The sequence below is a fragment of the Sinohyriopsis cumingii genome, chromosome 8 (assembly GCF_028554795.1).
Source record: "Sinohyriopsis cumingii isolate HCF-2022 chromosome 8, ASM2855479v2, whole genome shotgun sequence".
Lineage (NCBI taxonomy): Eukaryota > Metazoa > Mollusca > Bivalvia > Unionida > Unionidae > Sinohyriopsis > Sinohyriopsis cumingii.
The window spans coordinates 73,235,486-73,258,519 of record NC_142968.1 but is presented as its reverse complement, the minus strand read 5'-3'; the positions used below and the strand labels follow the sequence as shown (position 1 = coordinate 73,258,519).

General features: G+C 34.2%; 1 protein-coding gene across 2 annotated transcripts in view; it reads left to right on the top strand.

Moving 5' to 3' along the window:
* The first annotated feature begins 18,163 nt into the window (after nucleotides 1–18,163).
* The window catches only part of LOC149793805 (kyphoscoliosis peptidase-like), a 184,835-nt gene continuing 179,964 nt past the window's right edge, over nucleotides 18,164–23,034 (top strand). For both annotated transcript variants that reach the window (XM_089967803.1, XM_089967802.1), the window contains exon 1: nucleotides 18,164–18,353. In XM_089967803.1, the coding sequence (XP_089823929.1) occupies nucleotides 18,291–18,353 (63 nt within the window). In that variant the 5' untranslated portion in view covers nucleotides 18,164–18,290. The remainder of the gene's footprint in view (nucleotides 18,354–23,034) is intronic.

Below are 23,034 nucleotides of genomic sequence, written 5' to 3'. Positions count from 1 at the left end.
GTATAAAAATGTATTCACCTATCAGAAACCGGAGTTATAATTCTTATTTTACAAGGAACTGTGGACTTCAACACTACAGATTATAGCTTATGTCATGGTCTTTCATCTTGGACTCTTCGTCGGGATTCGAACGTGAAATCAGTAGAACATTTTGTTATTAGGACTACCAAAATATTATTCTCGGATTATGTTTGGATTATTTTTAGGTTTGATTCTATAAAACCGTAAGTTCAATTTTTTTTAATGTTTACATAATTTTTCCAGGGAAATAAATTATTGAATTTTGCAAAGCGTCTTGTTTTCACTCTTTCTTGTGTTACTGTTTATTCAGCCTAAACGAGGGAAATAAGAAATTGAGCGCTCGTCCTAAGGATAATATTGAATTTTGGATCGAATATGTCAGGAAAGTTTTTTTTTAATTTTGAATTAGCCATATGTTTGAAATCTTAGTGAAATCGGCAACCTTTTTCTAAACTGTCATCAAAAGTAGAAATCTTGATTTCAAATCCAACCCAGGAACAATTAGAGCTTTTCAAAAAAGATGATCGATTCAACATGCCAGAAAATATGATCTTTCTGAAGTAATGGCTTCCTTAATGAAACAGGAAATAATACATATTTTGATTCAGTATTTGATGGAAAAGAATGTTTTGGATAAACGGGCTTTACTTTCAGTCAGTATGTCTGTATCAGACTATGACACAAAAATGAAGGAATTAGAATAAAAATACAGGATAGATTTGGAGTTGAAGAAGCTGAAACTTCAGAAAGATAAAAAAGAAAAAGAAATGTGAATCATGTTGCGTTCGGGAAAAGAAAACGAAAAATGAAATTGGAGAAAGATAAAGAACTAATGAAATTGGAGGAACAGAAAGAACATCACATTGGAGAAAGAAAAAGAACAAATACAATTACAAGAAAAAAAAAATGCAGTAAAATAAAAGAAAGAGGAGAGAGAGAGGAAAAGAAAGAAAAAATGCATTTACAAGCAGAAGAAAAACTGAACGAAAGAAAATGCAGTTACAAAAACAAAAGATGCAAATGCAAAGAGAGAATGAAGAGAGGGAATGTCAAGGTAGAATGACTTAAATGGAACTGGCAAGTGAAAAGCACATTCATACTTCAGATCCAAATTTAAATTTTGATCTAGCAAAGAAAATTAAGTCAGTGCCCCCTTTCAGAGTAAAAGAAGTAGACAAATATTTTCCATATTTTGAACAAGTTGCTGAAAATTTTAAATGGCAAGGGAACATTGGACTCAATTATTACAATGTGTACTCACTGGTAAAGCTAGTGCTATTTACCGTTCACTGTCAATTTAACAAGGTGGGGACTATGATACGGTCAAAGAATGCATATTATGGGGTTACGAGTTAGTCCCTGTAGCTTATTGGCAAAAATTCCGAAACTTTAGTAAAGAAGGTCAACAACAAGGTCATGTCGAATTTGCTAGAGAAAAAGATCAGTTATTTGAATGATGGTGCTTAGTCAAGAAAGTTGAACAAGATTATGAAAGTATTAAACAACTTATATTACTTGATGAGTTCAAAACTGTATACATAATGACATTAAGTTTTATCTTGATGAGCATCAGAGTGAAACCTTGCAAAATGCTGCTCGTGCTGCTGATGAGTATTCTTTAACTCAGAAAATTACTTTTGTAAATAAGACTTCTACTAAGCAGTCTTTTTGGCAGAAAGGTATTCAGTCATGTACAAACCCTTCTAAAACTCAAACTGGCATAACTTCGAAATACCAAACTCCGGAGAATATTCATTCAAGATCCTTGTCTGTTCCTACGTGGACATATTGCAAGAAAAAAGGACAAGTTATTTCGGATTGCTACAAATTGAAAAATAGGCATCAGAATCAAGACAGACCTATTCCAAATGCTCTTATTTCAAAAAGGTCAAGATAACGGTCGTGTATTGAAAGCAATACATTTGTTGGATCTAATAAACCCCAGCCTGATTTGATTATAGAGAATTATGAACCATTCGTATAGAAGGGTTCTATATCATTCTCGGTTGATTCAGCAAAGCTCATCCCTGTTAAAATTTTAAGGGACACAGGAGATTCTTAGAGTCATTTATTGTCGGGTACTTTGCCTTTTTCTAAAAAGTCTTCTTGTAATGAGAGTGTTCTTATTCAGGGAGTAGAGTGCGGCTTTGTTAATGTCCCTCTCATTGTGTAAATTTGTCATCAGACTTAGTCTAAGGATCCGTGACAATCGAAACGGTCTCTGTTTTACCCGTTGAGGGCATTCATTTATTACTAGGAAACGGTCTAGTTGGAGAAAAGGTTGTGGCTAAGATAGTCTACAGATGTAGCTGAATATAGCAATTCCAGATTAGCTGTTTTTGTATCCGGATATTTGCGTTCTTTGATTCGGAAGAATGATGTTTTTGGGAGATGTTTTAAATTGGGAGTCCGACATTTATTAAGATTGTTTTTGTAAGACGTGAATTTCTTGATCCTAACAGTATAAGACTGACATTTTATAGCAGGCTTGACCTTGACTTTGGATGCAAGTAAGGACACTCCATTCCTCAGATCTCTATCCATTGACAGATACTCTTAAAACCATTTGGAAAGAGTCTTGTGTGCTACATTGGCCAGTCCGACATAAGTAGCATTTTATTCTCAATGCCCCTTGGTTATTAATTTGGAAAGATAACCGTTATATTGCTTATAGGAGTAATAAAAGTTTCCAGAATGCGTGTAAGGTAGCTTCCCATGTTCAAAGTCAATAATCAATGAGCAAGCTAGACGAGAACTGCATAGGTTTATTAGGACTGATGAGATTCTTATAAAGTGATATGTTAACATGTTGACATATAAACACTATTAAACTTCATCTACTGTATATAAAGTGTAGCAAATATTTACTGTATGGTTCATGAAGGGTTTATATCACTCCCTGAAGAAACCTGTAATAAAAGACAATAATAGTTTTCTATTGTCAAATGCTATCGTTCGTTTTTTTTTCGAAGAAATGCATGTTTATTACCTAATTGTTTATTACTTCTTTCAAGAAAAAATGCTTTCAAAACAAGGATCGGTGTAAGATATGAATGATTTCAAGTTTAGGAATGTGACCGAAATGATACACATTGATGTATAATGGATAGTAACTTCGTGTAGACTTTGCTGAATTGTTTAATATTGAAAAGACCTTGTGCTTAGCTATCTTACTATAAAATCAATAGATCTAGCTTCAGATTTGATACATTTTTTACTTCCCTGCACAACGCAGGTGTTTTAATAGTTTGTTAGATAGCCTATGCGGAGATTTAACTTTGGTTTGATCTTTCGGTTTAAAACATATCATATCGACAAAACTGTTCGTGTGTGTGTGTGTGTGTGTGTGTGACAGAGATAAAGAGAGAGAGAGTAAATGATAGACTCAAACATGTAGATAGCCACAGAAAGTCATTAGACGCTGCATACAGTACAACTCACTGTAAGGCTTGAACCGGTTTAAGAGAATTTATTTGTATTTACATTACACTTAACTAAACATCAACATATTATTTTGAAACACATCGTTTGAGACAAAAATACAAATGTCAAACCCTACGCAAAATATACGTGTAATTTGCACATTGTGAAACTGTTTTCAGCTGTGTTGGTTTAACACTATTTAACTCTGTTTATTTAAATTCCATTGATACGATGATGCATTTTCTTAATATAGTACAATCTGCGAATTACGTAACTACAAGAATTGTTATGTCCATGGAGCGGACATATTAGCAACAGTAATACAAGCTATTTCAGACAGCAAACAACCATCGATATAGATATTGGAAAATGAAGAACAAGTTGATAATCGTGTACTTTAATTGGGCGAATTAGACATTCGTGGCAATGACATGTGTCTTCATAAGTTTAATATATATATATATATATATATATATATATATATATATATATATATATATATATATATATATATATATATATATATATATATATATATATATATATATTGTTGAACGAACATGAGAAGAACATGGTTATAACTTCTAATAATAAATACAACTATAATTAACCTTTCTTGCATATGCATTTCACAATTTTGTATTATATATATTTGATTCAGTTATATCTGATTTAGTATATGTTTATTTCAATTTAATTTTTTTCTGTCTTGAGTTTTTTATTTTTCATTACATGTTATTGTAATGAAAATTTAGTCAGTAGAGATGATACTTTTTTTAGAAAATAGTTTGAACTTGACTGTTAGTTTATAAACACCAGGTGTTGATCTTAATCCTGACCTTGATTCAGAATGTGTAGCAACTTTCTTAAACAAGTTCTTTATTATTATAAAATGTTTGATTGTTTCCAAGGTCATGACGGGACCTTGTTTTTAAAATATAAACAATTTTATTTTTTATTTCTTAGAGTTAAAATGATTGGTTATCGTCAGGGTCGCAATGGGTAAACGTGATCTGTAACATGTATTTGTTTCTGTAAACTTCCCGAAGATGATCACGTGACCCTTGTTTATGTTTTAGAAGGCCACTATAACCCATGTTTGGAGAAGTATTCTTAGTCGAAGTTGGGCTGTTAAACAGTTAGTTGCATGTTGTGTTGTTTGGAGTTATTTCAAATTTCTTGGACTCGAAAAAGTTTAATTATGTAATGTTGCTGGAAAATTCGTGTGCTCATGTAATATTGTGGAACAAGGACAGATTTTTTTATGAAAATGTATTCAGCTATCAGAGATCGGAGTGATAATTCTTTTTTCTACAAGGAACTGTATGCTTCAACACTACATATTCTCGCATACGTCATAGTCTTTCAACTTGGATTCTTCGTCTGGATTCGAACCTGAAACTTGTCGAACATTTTGTTATTAGAACTACTAAAATTTTATTCTCGGATTACTTTGGGATTATTTTAGGATTTGATTTTATAAAACCGTAAATTCATACTTTTTCATTTTTACAGAATTTATCCAGGGAAATAAATTATTGCAGTATGAAAATTTTGTTGTTTTCACTATTTCTTTTGTTATTGTTTATTCCAGCCTAAACAAATGACATAAGAAATTGGGCGCTCGTCCTAATGATAATTTTGAATTTTGGATAGAATATTTCAGAAACCTTTTTTCTGAAATTTGAATTCTTCTAGTTTTTGAAATCTTAGTGAAATCGGCGACCTTTATCTAAACTGTCAACAAAAGTAAAAATCATTTTTTCAAAACCTACCCAGGAACAATTAAATCTTTTTAGAATAGATGATTTGATTTAACGTGCCAGAAAATACGATCTTTCTGAAGTAAATACTTCTTTAACGGAACAGGAAATAATAAATATTTTGGTTCAGTATTTGGTACGAAAGATTGTTTTGGATTAAAGTGATTAGGTTTCAATCAGTAACTCTGTATCAGACTATGGCACAAAAAAAAGGAATTAGAATTAAAATAAAAGATGGAATTGGAGTTGAGGAAGCTGAAGCTTTAGAAAGATAAAGATAAAAACAAATGCAAATTCAGTTGCAATAGGAAAATACAATGAACAAAAGAAACAGAAGAAAGAGAAACAACTCATGACATTGGAGAAAGAGAAGAAACAATTGAAATTGGAGATAAAAATAACAAACAAATGCAATGACAAGTAAAAACAAATGCAGATACAATATGAGAAAGAGGAGAGAGAGGGGGGAAGAATTAAAAACAAATGCATTTACAAGCAGAAGAAAAATAGAAAGAAAGACAAATGCAGTTGCGAAAAGAACAAATGCAAATGAAAATAGAGAAGGAAGAGAGGGGATATCAACGTAGAATGAAAGAAATGTAACTAGCAAGTGAAAAGCACATTCATACTTCAAATCCAAATTTAAGTCTTGATCAGCAAAGAATATTAGATTATTGCCCCTTTCAGAAAAAAAAGAAGTAGAAAATTATTTTCCTTATTTTGAACAAGTTGCTGAAAATTTGAAATGGCCAAGGCAGCATTGGACTCAATTATTACAATGTGTATTCATTGGCAAAGCTAGTGACTATGATACGGTCAAAGAATGCATCTTAAGGGGTTATTGGTTAGTCCCTGAAGCTTATCGGCAATAATTCAGAGACTATAGAAAAGAAGGTTTTCAAACTCATTTCTAATTCGCTAGAGGAAAAGAGCAGTTATTTGATAGATGGTGCTTAGCCAAGAAAGTTGAACAAGATTATGAAAGTCTTGAGCAACTTATGTCTCATAAAGAGTTCAAAAACTGTGTACATAGTGATATTAAGTCTTATCTTGATGAGTATCAGACTGAAACCTTGGAAAATGCTTCTCGTGCTGCTGATGAGTATTCTATAACTCATAAAATTCCTTTTGTAAATAAGACTTTTACCAAACAGTCTTTTGGCAGAAACGTATTTCAGCCTAATACAAACCCTTCTAAAACTCAAACTGGCATAACTTCTAAAACTCAAACTTCGGAGAAGCTTCATTCAAGATCCTTGTATCTTTCTACGCATACCTATTGCAAGGAAAATGGACACGTTTTTTCTTATTGCTACAAATTAAAACATAGGCATCAGAATCAAGACATACATATTCCAAATGCTCTTATTTCTAAGAGGTCAAGATAACGGTCGTGAAAGCAATACATTTGTTGGGTCTAATAAACCCCAGTCTGATTTGATTATGGAGAATTATGAACCATTCATATCGAAGGGTTCTATGTCACTCTTGGGTGATTCGGCCATTCCTAACCGAAATTGTATGGGACACACTAGCTTCTTAGAGTCTTTTATTGTCGGGTACTTTGCATTTTTCTGAGAAGTCTTCTTCAAATGAGAGTGTTCTTATTCAGGGATTGGAGTACGGCTTTGTTATTATTCCTCTCCATTTTGTAAATATATCATCAGACATAGTCTCAGGACCTGTGACAACCGGAACTGTCTCTGTTTTACCCGTTGAGGGCATTCATTTATTACTAGGCAACGACCTAGCTGGAGACAAGCGTGTGGGTAATCCACTTGTAACTGACAAGCCTTGCTTGGATCAGAAAGTCGATCAAATCGAAAAATAATTCCCTGTTGTATTTCCAGCTTTGCAGTTACCAGATCTATGGCAGAAAAGCTCTTGAGAAAGATGATGATAAGGAAAGTATTCCTTTAGCTGACACATGTATTGGTCAGGCTTTTCATGAGGTCACTTTCACTCCTTGTTTGGATCAATATGAAGGTATTGATCGCAGTGATCCCTTTTAACGACTCTTTCACTGTATTCTAATCACGGTGATAAACAACAATCTCTTATCGTTGAATAGGAACAAGATCCTGAGATCTCTTGTTTGTTTCACAAGGTCATTAGTGAAACTGAAGCTACTGAAGTTACTTCTCTGTTATTTCATTACAAATGAAATTATAATGAGAAAATGGAGACCTCCCGAGGTACCTGCTGATGACGAATGGTCAGTGAACTATCAAATTGTACTTCCAAAACAATACAGATATGAAATACTTAGTCTCGCCCATCACAAAATCTTAATTCACTTCTATTGGCCAAAAATGTTAGTAAATACTGTAGAGCTTGTCATACATATCAAATGTTAGGAAAACCACATTAGAAAATTCCCAAGGCTCATCCACAAACCCAAGGCTCATCTACAAACTATTCCTGCCTTGTGTTGGTCATTTCCTAAGACCAAGTCAGGTAACCAATACATGTTGGCCATTATTTGTGCGTCAGGAAGGTTTCAGAAGCAATTACCTTGAGGAATATAAAATCTAAAACAATAGTAAAAGCTTTGATAAAGTCTTTTCCTCAATTTGGCCATTCTAACCATATATTTCCAAGGCTCATCTACAACATATTCCTGCCAATGACGAACCATTCAGTATAATTATGGTAGATTGTGCTGGTCCCTTACCTAAGGCCAAGTCAGGTAGCCAATACCTGTTGACTATTACGTGTGCATCAGCAAGGTTTCCAGAGGCAATTCCCTTGAGGAATCTAAAATGTAAAATAATAGTAAAAGCTGTGATAGTCTTTTACTCAATTTGGCCTTTCTGACTCTATCTAGTCGGGTCAAGAGTTACATTTTAGGTATGGAACTTTCCAGGTTATTATGCTTGAATTTGGCATTCAGCAATTCACGTCAAAAATGAAGTTATAGTTTGACAGAACGTTAATGGAGAGAACGTTTGAGTTTTGTAATAATGGAGTTCTGTCTCTTTCGCTCATTCTTCAAAGTTTTCTTCAGATTATATATTATGGTCCTTACAAGGTTAAGAAGAAAATGAATGAGTTACGTAATATATTAGTGTTCCTGTGAACTAAATAAATTATAGGAGTTCCATTATATTCAGATATTCAGATTCACACTGGGTAAACGTTATCTGTAACAAGTATTTGATTTTATAAACTTCCAGAAGATGATCATGTGACCCTTGTTTATGTTTTAGAAAGCCCATATAACCCATGGTTTGGAGAATTAATCGCAGTAGAAGTTGGGCTGTTAAACTGTTAGTTGTACGTTGTGCTGTTTGTAATTATTTCAAATTACCTGATTTGAATTTATTTCAAATATTTTGGACTTAAAAATGTTTAATTATGTTATGTTGCTGGAAAATACGTGTGCTCATGTAATATTGTAGAACAAGGACGTTTTTTTCTATAAAGATTGGAGTGATAATTCTTATTTATACAAGAACTGTATACTTTAACACTATAGATTCTCACATACGTCATGGTCTTTCCACTTGGATTCTTCGTTTGGATTCGAACTTGAAATCAGTAGAACATTTTGTTATTAGGACTACTAAAATTTTATTCTCGGATTATTTTTGGATTATTTTTGGATTTGATTCTATAAAACCGTAAGTTCATATTTTTTAATTTTTACAGAATTTTTCTAGGGAAATAAATTATTTTTTTAAAGCTTGTTGTTTTCACTCTTTATTATGTTAGTGTTTATTCCAGCCTAAACATATGACATAAGGGTATCAAATGTGGAAAAATATTTCTCATTCGTATTGTTTCCGTGACACCCAGTAAATTTGAAAATATTTTGACGGGATAATATTTCCTCATAGATATGTTGTCTAGAAGGAATAAGTTGATTAGTTAAGGTCAGTTTCTGGACAGAAAGCATACATTGTATATGACATTGTTAATAAGAAGTTTTGGTTGATGAATAACCTCCATAATTAGAATGACCATGAATTACCTTGCTATAGATGTCAATGCATCAATTGTGGTCCATAATATTCCATAATGAATAGAACTGAAATTAAGCTAAACCTCTAAGACTGAATTAGCCAAACTACTACATATTATATATGAATTACCAACAAGTGTAGTTTGTTCTATTGAATCATTTGTTTTATATTACATTCTTAATTTACCAAATGCACACCTTAGTGACTTAAATGTGTTATATAGTACGATAACATATAAGTAAAAGCGTGACACAATTAATATTAGTATTTATTTGTTACAATTAATACTTATTCATAATTGAAATAGAGAGGTTTATTTACAAGAGATCGCTTAATATGACAAAAATGTATTATATGATATGGTAGTGTGTGTATTTATTCCAATCTCATTATACTAAAGTCATCTTGAATAGTGCATGAAATGGTCAGTTGTAACTTTTATTTTATAGAGATCCGTCGACATCATACTATTTTTTTTACTGCATTTCAAGCATATTATGTCTCTTGGGCTCCTATTTTTATATTCTTGAATATGAAAAAATAGAACTCCATAACGTTCGACAAATGCATGTTTGTATGAATGAGTTTTGCATCTGCCTTATCAATATCCTTGCCTCTAATAATGGGTGCTTCTCAGCTTATTGTACATAACAGTCAATGTCAATACTGAGTGCTGGTTGTCTTATTGTACTTACCGTCTGTGACCATACTGAGTCGCTGGATTTATTGTACATACAGTCAATGTCAATACTTAGTGATGTTTGTCTCATTGTATGTACCGTCCATGGCAATACTGATTTCCGTTCGGCTCATTTTACATACAGTCTTTTGCAATACTTATTTCCGTTTGGCGTATTGTACATACAGTCAAGGTCAATACTGAATGACGTTTGTCTCATTGTATGTACCGTTCACGGCAATTCTGATTTCTGTTTTACTCATTATACATACATTCTCTGGTAATACTGAGTGATGTTTGTCTCATTGTGTGTACCGTCCATGACAATACTGATTTCCGTTTGACTCATTATACATACAGTCTCTGGCAATACTGAGTTCTGTTTGGCTTATTGTACATACAGTCAATGTCAATACTGAGTGTTTCCTGTCGGTCTGTGGTTTTTGACTTGCTTTTCGCTGGATTGGTCCTCCACCAATTATACTGATGCCTTGTGTAGCCTATCTTGAGCAGAGAAATGGCACTAAACCCAACACAGCAACAACAAAACTGAGTGCTTCTCGGCTTATTGTACATACAGTCCGTGGCAATAATGAGTGATGCTCGGCTGATTGTACATAAAGTCTATATCAATACTATGTGATGCTAAACTTATTGTACATACAGTATGTGGCAATAATCAGTGCTGCTCGGCTGTAGCAATAATATGTAATGCTTGGCTTATTGTACAGTCTATATCCATTAAGTCGGAAAACAGTCTTGTCGATGTGTTGTTATCAATATAAAGATCAGGATGTATGTGTGTATTTTGATGCTATAATAGAACCTGCGATTCACTTGGCTGCACGGATTGTCACGTTCATTCTGACAAAGCAATCAAATTGGCAACAGCGATGCATTTAATCTCAAACAGCAACCGATCGTTTCTATAAATATTAGAAAATGATGGACAAGCTGATAATCGTGCATGTTACGTAGGAGAAATAGGCAGTCGTGACACTATGCTTCAAATGTTCAAGTTAGATACTGTTGAACAAACATGATAAGAACTCAGTTATAGTTTCTAATATTGCATGCATTCATAATTAATGTATTGTGTCTTTGCTTCACTATTGTTTATTAAATGTGAAATAATGTTTCTCATCCGATGCCCAGTGCATTTAGTTTTTCATCAATGCATTAATAAGAACATTGTGACAACCTGGTAAATATGAAAATATTTTAAATCAATAATACATCTATAGAGAGATGCTGTCTAAAAAGAATAGATTGGCTGGTTAAAAACACACCGCGTATCTGATGTTGCTGACATTAGCTATGGTTAATGATAAATCTATCCATTAAGCCGACGGACCATAATGACTCGTATTATATTGGCCAATGCATAGATTGTGGTCGAGACTGCTCCAGCATGAATATAACTGAAATTAAGCAACACCTATAAAGACTGAATACGACTAAAATACCACATATACATTTTGAATTAGTAACAAGTTTGGTTTCTTCTATTGAATGCATTGTTTTAGTCTAAATTCAACAAGATGGCGCATTAGAAACTTAAGTGTGTCATCGTACCATGACATGCAAGTCAAAACTTGAAACTAGTAATATTGGTATTTATTTAGTACATTTAATGTGTATTTCTAACTGAACTAGAGTGGGTTATTTAAATGACATAGCTACATATCGCTAGAATTTTTGGATAGCGTATGATAAGGTAATGTGTGCGAATAGATTAAATTTGTATTTAGGTAAACAAAATCCGGAATAGCGCATGCAAAGGACATATATGACTTTTATGGGGTAGCGATCCCTCCAGGCCATACAATTCTTTACCGTATTTCAGCTATATTTTGTGTCTGCAGCTTCTAATTTGTTATTCTTGAATATGGAAACGCAAGATTGCAACGTATCGCAAGATGTGCTAGGAAAGTATATTTGTAGAAAAGCGATTTACACTAGGCTTTTGCATGTCCTTACCACCGATAATGGATGCTGCCTGGGTGATTGTAAATATCATCATCATCACTGGCGGCTCAGTCTCGAGGGACCATGCGAGTAATGTCCTTGTAGTATCGTCTGTCTCTTTGGTTTGGCAACGTCTGCTGTGGCTGTGCAGGCCTATGTGCGAGTCTCCCTATTGCACTTGGTGAAGATGTACTTGGAAGTCTGAATTGATGTGGTCACTGCTGCGCTTTTCTTTCTCTCACGTCTATCTTGCGCAGCTAGCCTCTCCTCACATCAGCGAATGATGTGCCCTTACGGACCGTCTGTCTCCAGGTGCATTGGTCCTCGGCCTGCACTTCTCAGTCGTTGGGTGAAATGTCGCATGCCTTCATGTCCCTTTTGCACACATCCTTGAAACGGAGTGAAGGGCGACCGACTCTTCTGATGCAAGTGGACAGCTTTCCATATAGTAAATATAGTAAATTGTAAATATAGTCCATGGCAATAAGGAGTGATGTCCGTGGGTCGGTGTTTCTTATCTTGCCTTCCTCGGGCTTTTTCTTCTAACAATGATACTGACTGCCATGCTTTTGTAGGTAATAAATACCATAACTTGATAAGCACAATACAAGAGTTTTACCAACGTAAATACCTAACTGTTCTGAAGCAGAAAGGATACCAAAAAGAGGAAATTACTTCAGCTACAACATCTCTCTATTACATTCACCCTTCTAAATAGCAAAACAAAACTAAAACCGATTATTCTAATTGAATCAACATTAAAAACACAAAATCAGTAAATACGGCTTCTGCCTAATTTTGTATAGTATTTGTTTTGAAAACAATTAATCGCTGTTAGAATATTAATATGGTGACGTGTTATTACTTGAAAAGAAACATCGACATATTAGGCCATCTTAGGAAACACAAACGCGATGAAAGTGTAAATATATTTAAACTGCTCACCAAGATGCCTACAAAATGAAACGTCTATTGCCTTCTTTTCAGGCTGTACGTTGTTTTCAGACGAGCAAATATGTACAGTTAAATATTTTCTTAATGTACCTGGTTGTAGGAAGTTTAAATTTATATAGAGGACATATGAGATTTGAAAGACGTTGGCAAAGAAATACATCCCCAAAAAAAGCTGCAGCGCAGAAAATGAAAAATAAAAGCGTATAGAGAAATTACTTTTAAAATCAATTGAATATTTACAAAATAAATTGCCACTACAAGAATTCACTACGAAAATATTTAAATAAAATGATGGGGCAAATGATGTTGTAACTAGGACTGTTAAAGGTATCTAAACTGATTAGAAAAACGATTTGTTGGAGGACAAAATTACTAAGGCTGAATAATAGCCAGTAATTAGCTGTTAAAGCTATTTTGTAACCAGCAGTAGCAATGCCTGTAATTATTCATAAGAAGATACATTGGGTGCCTAAAAATTAAACCAAATTGTTTAGTTCTAGTTAGAACATATTATTTATTATAGAGGCTTTGTAATTTACAATTTTTCTAGCATAATATGTTTTATATCAATATAAACGAAATATTCATTCAGAGATTTTACAATTCAATAATATAATTCATTGACAATTATCACAAAAAATTTAGTCTAATTCTTTTGTGCTTGATGATTGTGGCTCATTCAGTTTTTGTGCCATAAAATCGCATGAAATAAGATTTTGGTTCTGCATATAAACACTGGCGTTTTCTCCACATTGATGTGAAATACTTTATTCACATCTCGCTGATTGCCAGTTAAACACCAATTTATTGCAGATTTTATTTTTACTCTAGTTCCATTACCTCCAATGTTTATTTTTAATGCTACATTTGTAACATTTTACAGCTGATTGTAACTGTCGTACAACGTATCCTAAGACTTCGACATGAACATACCACGATAGCTGTCACGTATCGTTTAAATTACTAACAGGTGTCAAATGAAAATTATGAAGCGGTTTATTTCACAATATTCATCTTTCTACAGCGCCAAAGGTGGCTAGATTGCGCTTTTTACAACTAGTGCAAACAGAACTTTAGATATTGAATTATTTTAGCCGAAGTTGGGTAATTCATTTTCATTGATTACTTAGTGGATGCTTTTAACTGAAACATGGTGATCATGTGTCCAGCAAATAAAATTCGTATCTTATTTGAAATTATCCAAAGCACTAATTGACGTCTTTGAATATAATATATGAGATTTGTATATAATAATCACCATTTATGCTAATTTACAAGTTATTAGGCATTTACATTTCATATATATATATATATATATATATATATATATATATATATATATATGTGTGTGTGTGTGTGTGTGTGTGTGTGTGTGAGTATATAATTATATATATATATATATATATATATATATATATATATATATATATATATATGCACTGAAAATCAACTTTAACTTTTGAGTATTACGTCCATCAATTTTTTCTGTGATCTAACATATTATTCTGCAAGTACGTCCTGCAGGTTGTAAGTTTTTTACAAGTTATATGTGTGAACCATATGTTATTGTTTCTTGTGATGTTTTCGGATGTTCGTCATGTTTCCCTCATTCTTTGACCAACAATTTGCTAATCGTGCATTTTATACTTTTTTCGTATGCAATGGGTTGTTTGTCTGCAAATTATACATCTGTGACATTCTTTAACGTCGTTTTCTTATGATTCTTAATATTCTTTCTATAGTATTCTCTCCACGTGTCTCTAATTGACAATCGTGATTTTGGCTCATCATTGATTTTCCTGTCATAATGATTTCCTCTGGAAAAAAAATTAGTTCTGAATGCATATCTTTACTATTCATTCTTTTCTTTTTCATTGTTCAACGTTGTGTCTGTTTTAATATTGTTATACACAATTAAGGCTTGCTAGCAAAATATGCCATCTGGCGCCGCTTCGTTCAAGACTTTCAATTTGTAAAAGACTTAACCACGCAAAATGACTCGCCTGACTTTGCAAATCTTGTATTCTGATTGTACTTCTTTCCACGTTCCACACTTTAGATTTCTGTGTAAACACTCGACTGCATATGCTTCTGTCTCTAAGTAAGCTGCAAAATATTAAATATTTTCTTTCCATGAAAGCATTAGATGATTTCTTGTAAAGATAAACGTCTTCTTCAAACTGTATTGTTCCGGTTTCCTCTCTTTAAATGTATATAATAGCATTTTGTGCTTCTTAAAACTATTTGTTTTCACTTTTGCAGCCCTATCGTATTTTTTAGAAAATACACATAATTGCTAAAAGATTTTGTATCACAAAGTGTCCTTAATATTGGTCTCTTGTCAGCAGTGTCTTTAATGTGTAGTACATAAAGCACATTTTCGGGAAAACATATATCTCTCTTCTTGTGTCATATGTATGCAGTCTGCTCTTTTAACCATTCGACGATTCTGTTTATATTACAATACATTCTTACTTGCGAATGCAGCTGGCATCACAATCAACAATGGTCGCACAAAACAGTATAGAGCAGGTTTTACGTAAAAACCTAACATCACAGCAAATGGCCATGCCCTCGTGGCAGTCGACAAGTTCTTCACACCGCAGCACACTGTCACGCGTCATCGATAATGAAACCAACGCCATAATTCCCCCCAAAAAGTGTGGCATTTGGCAGATAACGTGCACATGAGTTGGAATGCAGACGGATCAGCCTACACTCACAACTCAACATCTAGAAAGCCATTGTGTTGCCGACCCAGTTGTTTTCTTGCGAAACCTGGACGGTGTAGAGATACCATGCCAAGACGCTGAAAGATTTTCATCTGAGCTGCACAAGGAAAGTGTATAAGATAAGATGATGTAATGTCAGGGTCCTAATCACTGATGTTCTCACACGGGCATGTGTTCCAGCCATCCACACTGCTGATGAAATCACATATAAGATCGGTAATCTACGTCACCAGAATGTCAGAAGAAAGACTACCAAAGACTTTTTACTGCGAGCTGTAGGAGCGAAAGCGACCTCAGGGTATTTAGAAGAAATACTTTAGCGACTCCCTCAAGTTCTCTATGAAACACTTCAACATTGCCACCGGTCTTGTGAAGATCGCACAAAATTATCTCGCCGCTTGGCCGTGATTCTTCTATACTGGAGCTGCAGCTGTTGAATGGAAACGAATGGTAACGGCAGAGCAGAGCGCTAGCTGCAGAAATCTCACAGCGGCAGAAAGTTTAAAAAATCCCAAAGTGGCATCTCATGACAAGTGTGTCACAGAGAGTTCAATGAAGAGTTTGATGAGCCATTCAAATACAGAAACCAAACCAGTTAGTGAAGTCATGGTCATTGTCTAACTCAAAGGACGAACAGCAAGCAATTGGACTTTCGTATTCGTGCCTTGTACCTTATATACTGATTTTGTCATTTAAAACACTATGGAAACATAAAGAGAAATCTTTATGTTCTGGCAAATTGTCGTTACGTTTTAACAGTAGTCCAGCAGGACTTCCGTCTATCAATACGAGATTCTATTTTAAACACGTATGAACGATTCGTAAATTCTTTAAAAGTTAACAATGACTTATATTTATGTAAAATTGCGATTTTAGTATGGCTAGTCCTCAAACGTCTGCTTTAGATATTGGGTCACCATGTAAGATATTTTATCTTAGCTTTTAAAATAAAATATATCTCGGTTTTGTTTAATTTAGTTGGATGTTTACGAGAACTTCGCAAGTATAGTTAAATTTAGCCGAATCATTTTGTGTACATTTACCCATATCAAATACGGTACTATTTTTCTTCCGACTTAATATAACGAATAATGCTGCTAATTTAAACATTATGATTAAAGAAAGTAATGGTAAATCATTATCGTTTTTAAGGCATTGCAAAATCTGTTTTGTTATATGTTTTGTCATCAACATAACATTTTTACTTGCTTATATGTTGCACATCTTGCTTTGACCAGACTTACCGCGACCAATCGTGAAATTAAAAAGTTTTATTCCTATATAACTGCATTGGTACAATCATGTTAAACTAAAGAAATGTTTCTAGCACCTCCATGAAAACTTAAATGTATACCCAAATAACTTCAGTTATTACAAAGCTGCGTATAGGTGTGAGGAAAACAAGCATTCGTAAAAGCCCATCCTCTCTCTGTCAGCTACCAATCCCTTGTGCAGCCACCTCTGCAGCTTTGGATGCACCTGGTCGCTCCAAAGGTCAGGATTCGTCACGTATTCCCGTAGTGACTTTGGAAATTTTCACCAGCAGGCTTTTACCTCAAATAAGCTGGGATGTCTCTGAATCTCTTTAATTAAATGGTTGAATCTGACCATCGCTTGGGGTCCCTAAGTCGAAGGGATATAACCTCTGAAACAATTCAAGTCGCATGCAGAGGACAAGTGTCTCAGAGCTTTACTGTGCAAGTCAGTCTTACATATCCTATTATCTGATGTGATGACTTGTCATATACTTCACCTAACTCATGCTATTGAAACAAATGTAGTTGAGAGCCGATCGACATTTGACGGCAGGAGTGACACACACACACGCACACACACACACATACACACACACACACACACATATATATATATATATATATATATATATATATATATATATATATATATATATATATATATATATATATATATATATATATATATATAACACCGTTCTTAGCATATTTAATAAGTATGTTGGCTCTTAAAACCACAGCAGTTTCACTATTCCACTAATTGTCTTGGCATGAATGCAATCTTAGTTCTTGCAGAAGGATACACATAGGCAATGCAGGAATTATAATTGCTAGATGTGTTTATGTACCTATTCATTATGTGTCAGTCCAGCCACCCAAAATTATTGTCATATTTAATTGTTCCTAGCTCCAGCAATTAGTATAGGTTTAATTCATCAGTCCCAAGTCTCCATGCATTGGTAGTCTTAAGCTACCTATATTCGATGGCTTTATTTAATGTTTATGCAGTTCTAATTTCGAATATTTTAACAGACCGTCATTATATATGTGAAGCAGCATATTTTCCCGGAAGCTTTGTCATTGTAAACTGTGAATCGAAGCAATACTGAAAAATAATTGGCTCTGCAAATGAGAAAACCCATAACATTTTACTGTTGTTTTCAATCTCAGAATATTTATCTTTAATGAATTAATTTAACCGCGAAGTAGACAAGCGCAAACATGTTCAATAATATTACATTTCACTATGGTTAGGTAGTTCTAATGTTAACACTGCTGATTCAACAAAAGATTAAGTTGTCATGCAGCCTATATGGTCTCGCTACTTACTTCCTTGTTTTGCATGGTATATAATTAGATAACACATATGACTTTGACGTGCATTTTGCCCTTATAATTGAAAGACAGCTGCGTCTCGATTGCAGTTATCTAGAGCTGATACCCGACAGGCCGTAGGGCTGATATGTGTCTCTGCATAAGTCAAGATAAAGTCGATTATTGATAAATAAAGGAAGAAGCGCAAACACATTATGGGATGTTCTTTCTCAAAATCAGATGTCGTATCATCAGAGGATGAATCTGGGCAAGGGAAGGTAAGACCTCATTGGTATCATCCATTTTTTTCTTCTTTTTAGGGGGTGGTGGTTTTTGTATTAACAAATAATCAACCATTATTAAATGTTCATGTACTTCTCTCTCTCTCTCTCTCTCTCTCTCTCTCTCTCTCTCTGTGCGTAAATGATATGGTGGGACTATGCTGCGAATATAATTTTGTTTCTAGGAATATTGTTAAAAACTAGTTTTTAAGCAAGAAATGCTGTTTCTAATAATACACTTGTTTGCAAAAATGCATAATATCTATTGTACATAATTGGGTCTGTATTCTAATAAATGTTTGTTTGTTTTTAGTTCATTAGTCCTATGAAATCACACGGTCCTTATTTTATTGTCCAATGTTATGGTACCGTTATGCAGCGTATTGCTATTTTATGTTTAGAAGTCGACATAAACAGTATAATTTTTTTAAGACAATAAATCAAAAGAGTTTTTAAACAACGCTTGATAATTGAAATACCTAGAATATTAATTCGAGCAAAATAAATATTTTCTGAAGTCATTAATAATGGACAGTATTGAAATACAAAATTTTAGTTCTTCACGATTTGAGCTTATGTTGTTTTGTAAACTGATTTGGGCATTAGCGCATTTATTATTAAATCCTTTTCCTGAATAAGATTTCAAAGCTCAGAGACTGATATAAGATTCGTTGTTTTCTATGCATATAATTAATTCAGTTCATTTTATAAAATTAAGCTCTAAAGATTCGCCAGCAAAGTGAATAATATATGAATGCTGCTTTACGGAAATCTTAGAGGCATACACATTCTTCGATGATGCTAAGTATAATATTTAACAATTGCTTATTTTTATACAAGGTTTTTTTTTTTAATTGTGTGGGACTGGCATACAGTATCGCTTGTTATGTTATACCTAGTATATTTAAATTCCGTCCTTACCTTCTTGTAACTCGTTATGTTTATAAATTGGTATATGTAACACCAGGATCGTTTATGCACACAATGCACCTGCCTCTATATTGTATCTACTTGCAAAATTCGATAATCTTTCAGTATACTATAATAAATATAGCAGGTAGATACAAACCCATGCGGCAGTTTATTGATTTGTAATCTTCGTTCTATATACCCATTTTTATGGATGACCCGAAAGTCCATAAGCTGATATGACGTTCTCAGTACCGTGCAATAACATTTGATACATATTGATGAAGTTGTTAAAACTTAAAAGTTCGGATAATAACGATGCATTTGCTGATAAGGTAGTAAATGTTTATTGATGTGTTATATTACTGTCATAAAAGGGCATGCAACTGCTGTTGTAAATCGTTATCAGAATAAACGTTTATAGGAATGAAGCAAATTCCTGGAAGCACAACAAGCTCCTGGAATCACGTATACGTAAACACGTTTTAATAGGTAGATAGATTGTTTAGAAACACTCAACCTCTGAAAGGTTTTGTCGTTATATCTGAGGTGTTTAGTCTCATACGTTGATATGTATAAGCATCGTTACTACTAGTGTACGTCTTCGGCGTAATTTTGCAGTTGGGTAGTAGGCTTTGTCTGTGACTGACCCATTATATGTGTCAGTTTTCTTTCTTTTCTTTTTTCTTTCTTTTTGATGATGCATGTTCTGGTGTGTGCATAAATTGGTGTCACTTATGTCAATTATAAAGCAAAACTCATCATCAAGTGTTCTTCTTCTTGTTGTTGTTGAAGGGTCTAACGACATATTTCAGCACAAGATAGGCTATACATGGCGGCTAGAAGGAAGAACCCGGGAAAACCCCGGAAAAGACCACCGACCCACGAGAAGCTACTGACAAGCTTTCTCACATGCCCATATTGGCCGAATCCTAGACCTGAATCCACGAAGACAGCGGTAAGATGGCAGTGATCCATAACGGTGAGCGCTTTAGACCACTCGGCCACTCGGGGCTCCTAATCATCAAGTGAGCCCATTATGATAATTCAACTTAAATATCAAATATCGGTTTCCCCTTGTTTCGTTTTATTTTTATTAACAAATTTTGATACCTGTAATCCAACTCAAAGACATAAGAATCAAATCCATCAGGTGGCAGGGTCCAGTTTCGTAAATTGACCCCTGGCAAATTTCTTAACTTAAGGCTATGGTGTGACCTTTTCAGCTATTATTGTTTACTATTTATAGATATGAATAGATTTGTGAACTAGGTGTTTCGGGCTTGTGTTGTTCTTGAAATTGATGTCAGGCATGTACACTTTCCATAGTTGCTCTGCAGTATGTTGATAGTGAAATACCAATAGTCGGCTAGGAAGAAGAGCTAGCCTCCCATAGCAGTAGACACGTGGGTTCAAGGCAAATAGAGTATCTCAAAAACGGCTTGGATGACAACTATTCTGAATTGCATCAAACTATTTAGCAGACAATGTTTTTCAAAATTTTCATCCAGGGAAAGGGCTTGCGTTTGCACTGTGAGCACCACATGCTGTCAAAAATGGCCTTTGGATGTGAAAAGTGCATGTATAAAATAGGGGTTGGTGTGCATAAACTTCTTCTGCTATGAACTGCCATTGACTTCTCTGGTCAAGTGAATACTATTCTTATTCTTTGTTTTAATATAGGTATCTAAAAAATATGGACCTTTTTGACCTCACTTGTGTATTTGATTTTTTATGATTTTTTATACTAGGTCGCAGATTGCGGTATTAAATTTGTGCATAAAAACTGGCTCCTGCCACCTCAGGTAGTTTGTCAAGCCCACTTTGAACATATTTTTTATTTGAACCATAGAGCAGATTGGCACTAAACGTTCTCTGTGAAATATGTCACGTGTGCAACATAAAAGCAGCAAGACCGATAATAGCAGATGAACACAGTATACTATCTGTGAAATATTGTATGTGTGCAAGCGTAAGGCTGCAATATAATGAATCGGATTAATTACTTTCTCAAATATCACCTCGAACAATGTAAATTGAAAATAGTATAGCTGTATGTAAAGCATCATGAACAGATTTTTTCGCCTCTTTCTGGTTTACTTTTAAGCTATAATCTTACTAAAATAGTATATACAGCAGATCAATCATTTTTACTTCCTTCTTGGAAAAGTAAACGAAAAGATTTAAGCTTATCGATATCTCTGTGCAGACATAAAGAAACGTAATAATTTTTGTAATAACATTTTGACGAATTTCGTATATCTAAGCTATATGCCTCTGAAACGTTTCTCGATTTTCATTTTATACTCATAATGCACACCAGAGTGACTTTAATAATTTGTGTGTAAGAGTCGTGGTGTTAAAATGTGATAGGCATTACCGCTTTTGTACTGGTCTAGGGCTAAAATTGTATAATGTGCCTAGTTGAGAGGCTATATTAAAAAAAAAATGAAAAACGAAAACTTTAGCAATAAAAAATCTACTCGAGAAACATAGATTTGCTAACATTATACTAAAGAATATGTGTTCAATGTTACCTACATTTTATTTTCTCACAACTGAAGTAGATGGAGCCCAACGGGAATAATCAATAATCGAGCTTAATCAATTCATCCCTTGGGTGTTATTTCATTGAAAAATCAATACTTAATGTTATTTCCAAATGATCTGGGGGCCCCGAGTGGCCGAGTGGTCTAGAGCGTTCACCGTTCCGGATCACTGCCATCTCACCTCTGTCTGCGTGTGTTCGAGTCCAAGGCTCGGCTAGCGTGGATACGTGGGAAAGCCTGCCAGTAGCTTCTCGTGGGTCGGTGGCTCTTCCCTGGGCTTTCCAGGGTTCTTCCTCCACCATTTATACTGGCCGCCATGTATAGCCTATCCTGTGCTGAAAAATGGCGTTAAACCCTATAACAACAGCAACAACAACCAAATGATCTGCTGTCAAATATAGAAAAAATCTTGAGTTGAAGTTTTCTTAATTCACTTAGTAAGAACATTATGTGCACATTTAAAATTCGATACATTACTTTCACTCCAAGATTGTCAATTTCTGGCCCGTATTGAGGTTATATCTTCCCAGCTAATACTTCCTTAAATCTTAGATATTTTTGTATCTCATATGAACCCGATTAAAGTTTTCTTTGAGTGTAGCTGGTGACTGTAGCGCACGTTTATGTAAAACAATTTCTATACTTATATAAATCCATATTGATAACTAGATAATATGGCTTCGAAAATAGCTGAATCTCGATATTAATATCATGTCCATATTCTGACATATTGAACATTCATACACCAAGTATCATATGGACCGTTAGGTACATTTATTTGTTTCTCTGTACGAAATTCGATGAAAATCTGATATGTAAAACTGTAACGTTTCATCATAACACACTAGCAAACAAACATGCTTTCTATCCTGGGAGGAGAGGGTCGTTGTCAGCGATTCGTTTCACTTTTCAACTATGTGATACGCATACTGAGCTAAATACATGCACCATTAGGGCTGTATTTAATGCTAGATAAAACTGGTCCACTCTAACATAGGCATTCCAGCGGTGAGATTGCGGGTAGCTCTTTTACTTTAAAAATTAAATCCTGTGCGACAGACCAAACTGAGGAGTAAAACAAGGTGCAAGTTATTTACACCTAGGAACCGAAATTAAGCGCAAAATTCAGTAACTATTCTTACACGCACACGGGTATTTACTTGACCGAGCGGTTTTAAAACCCTGGCGCGATTCTGGCTAGAAGTCATAAGTTTACCCCA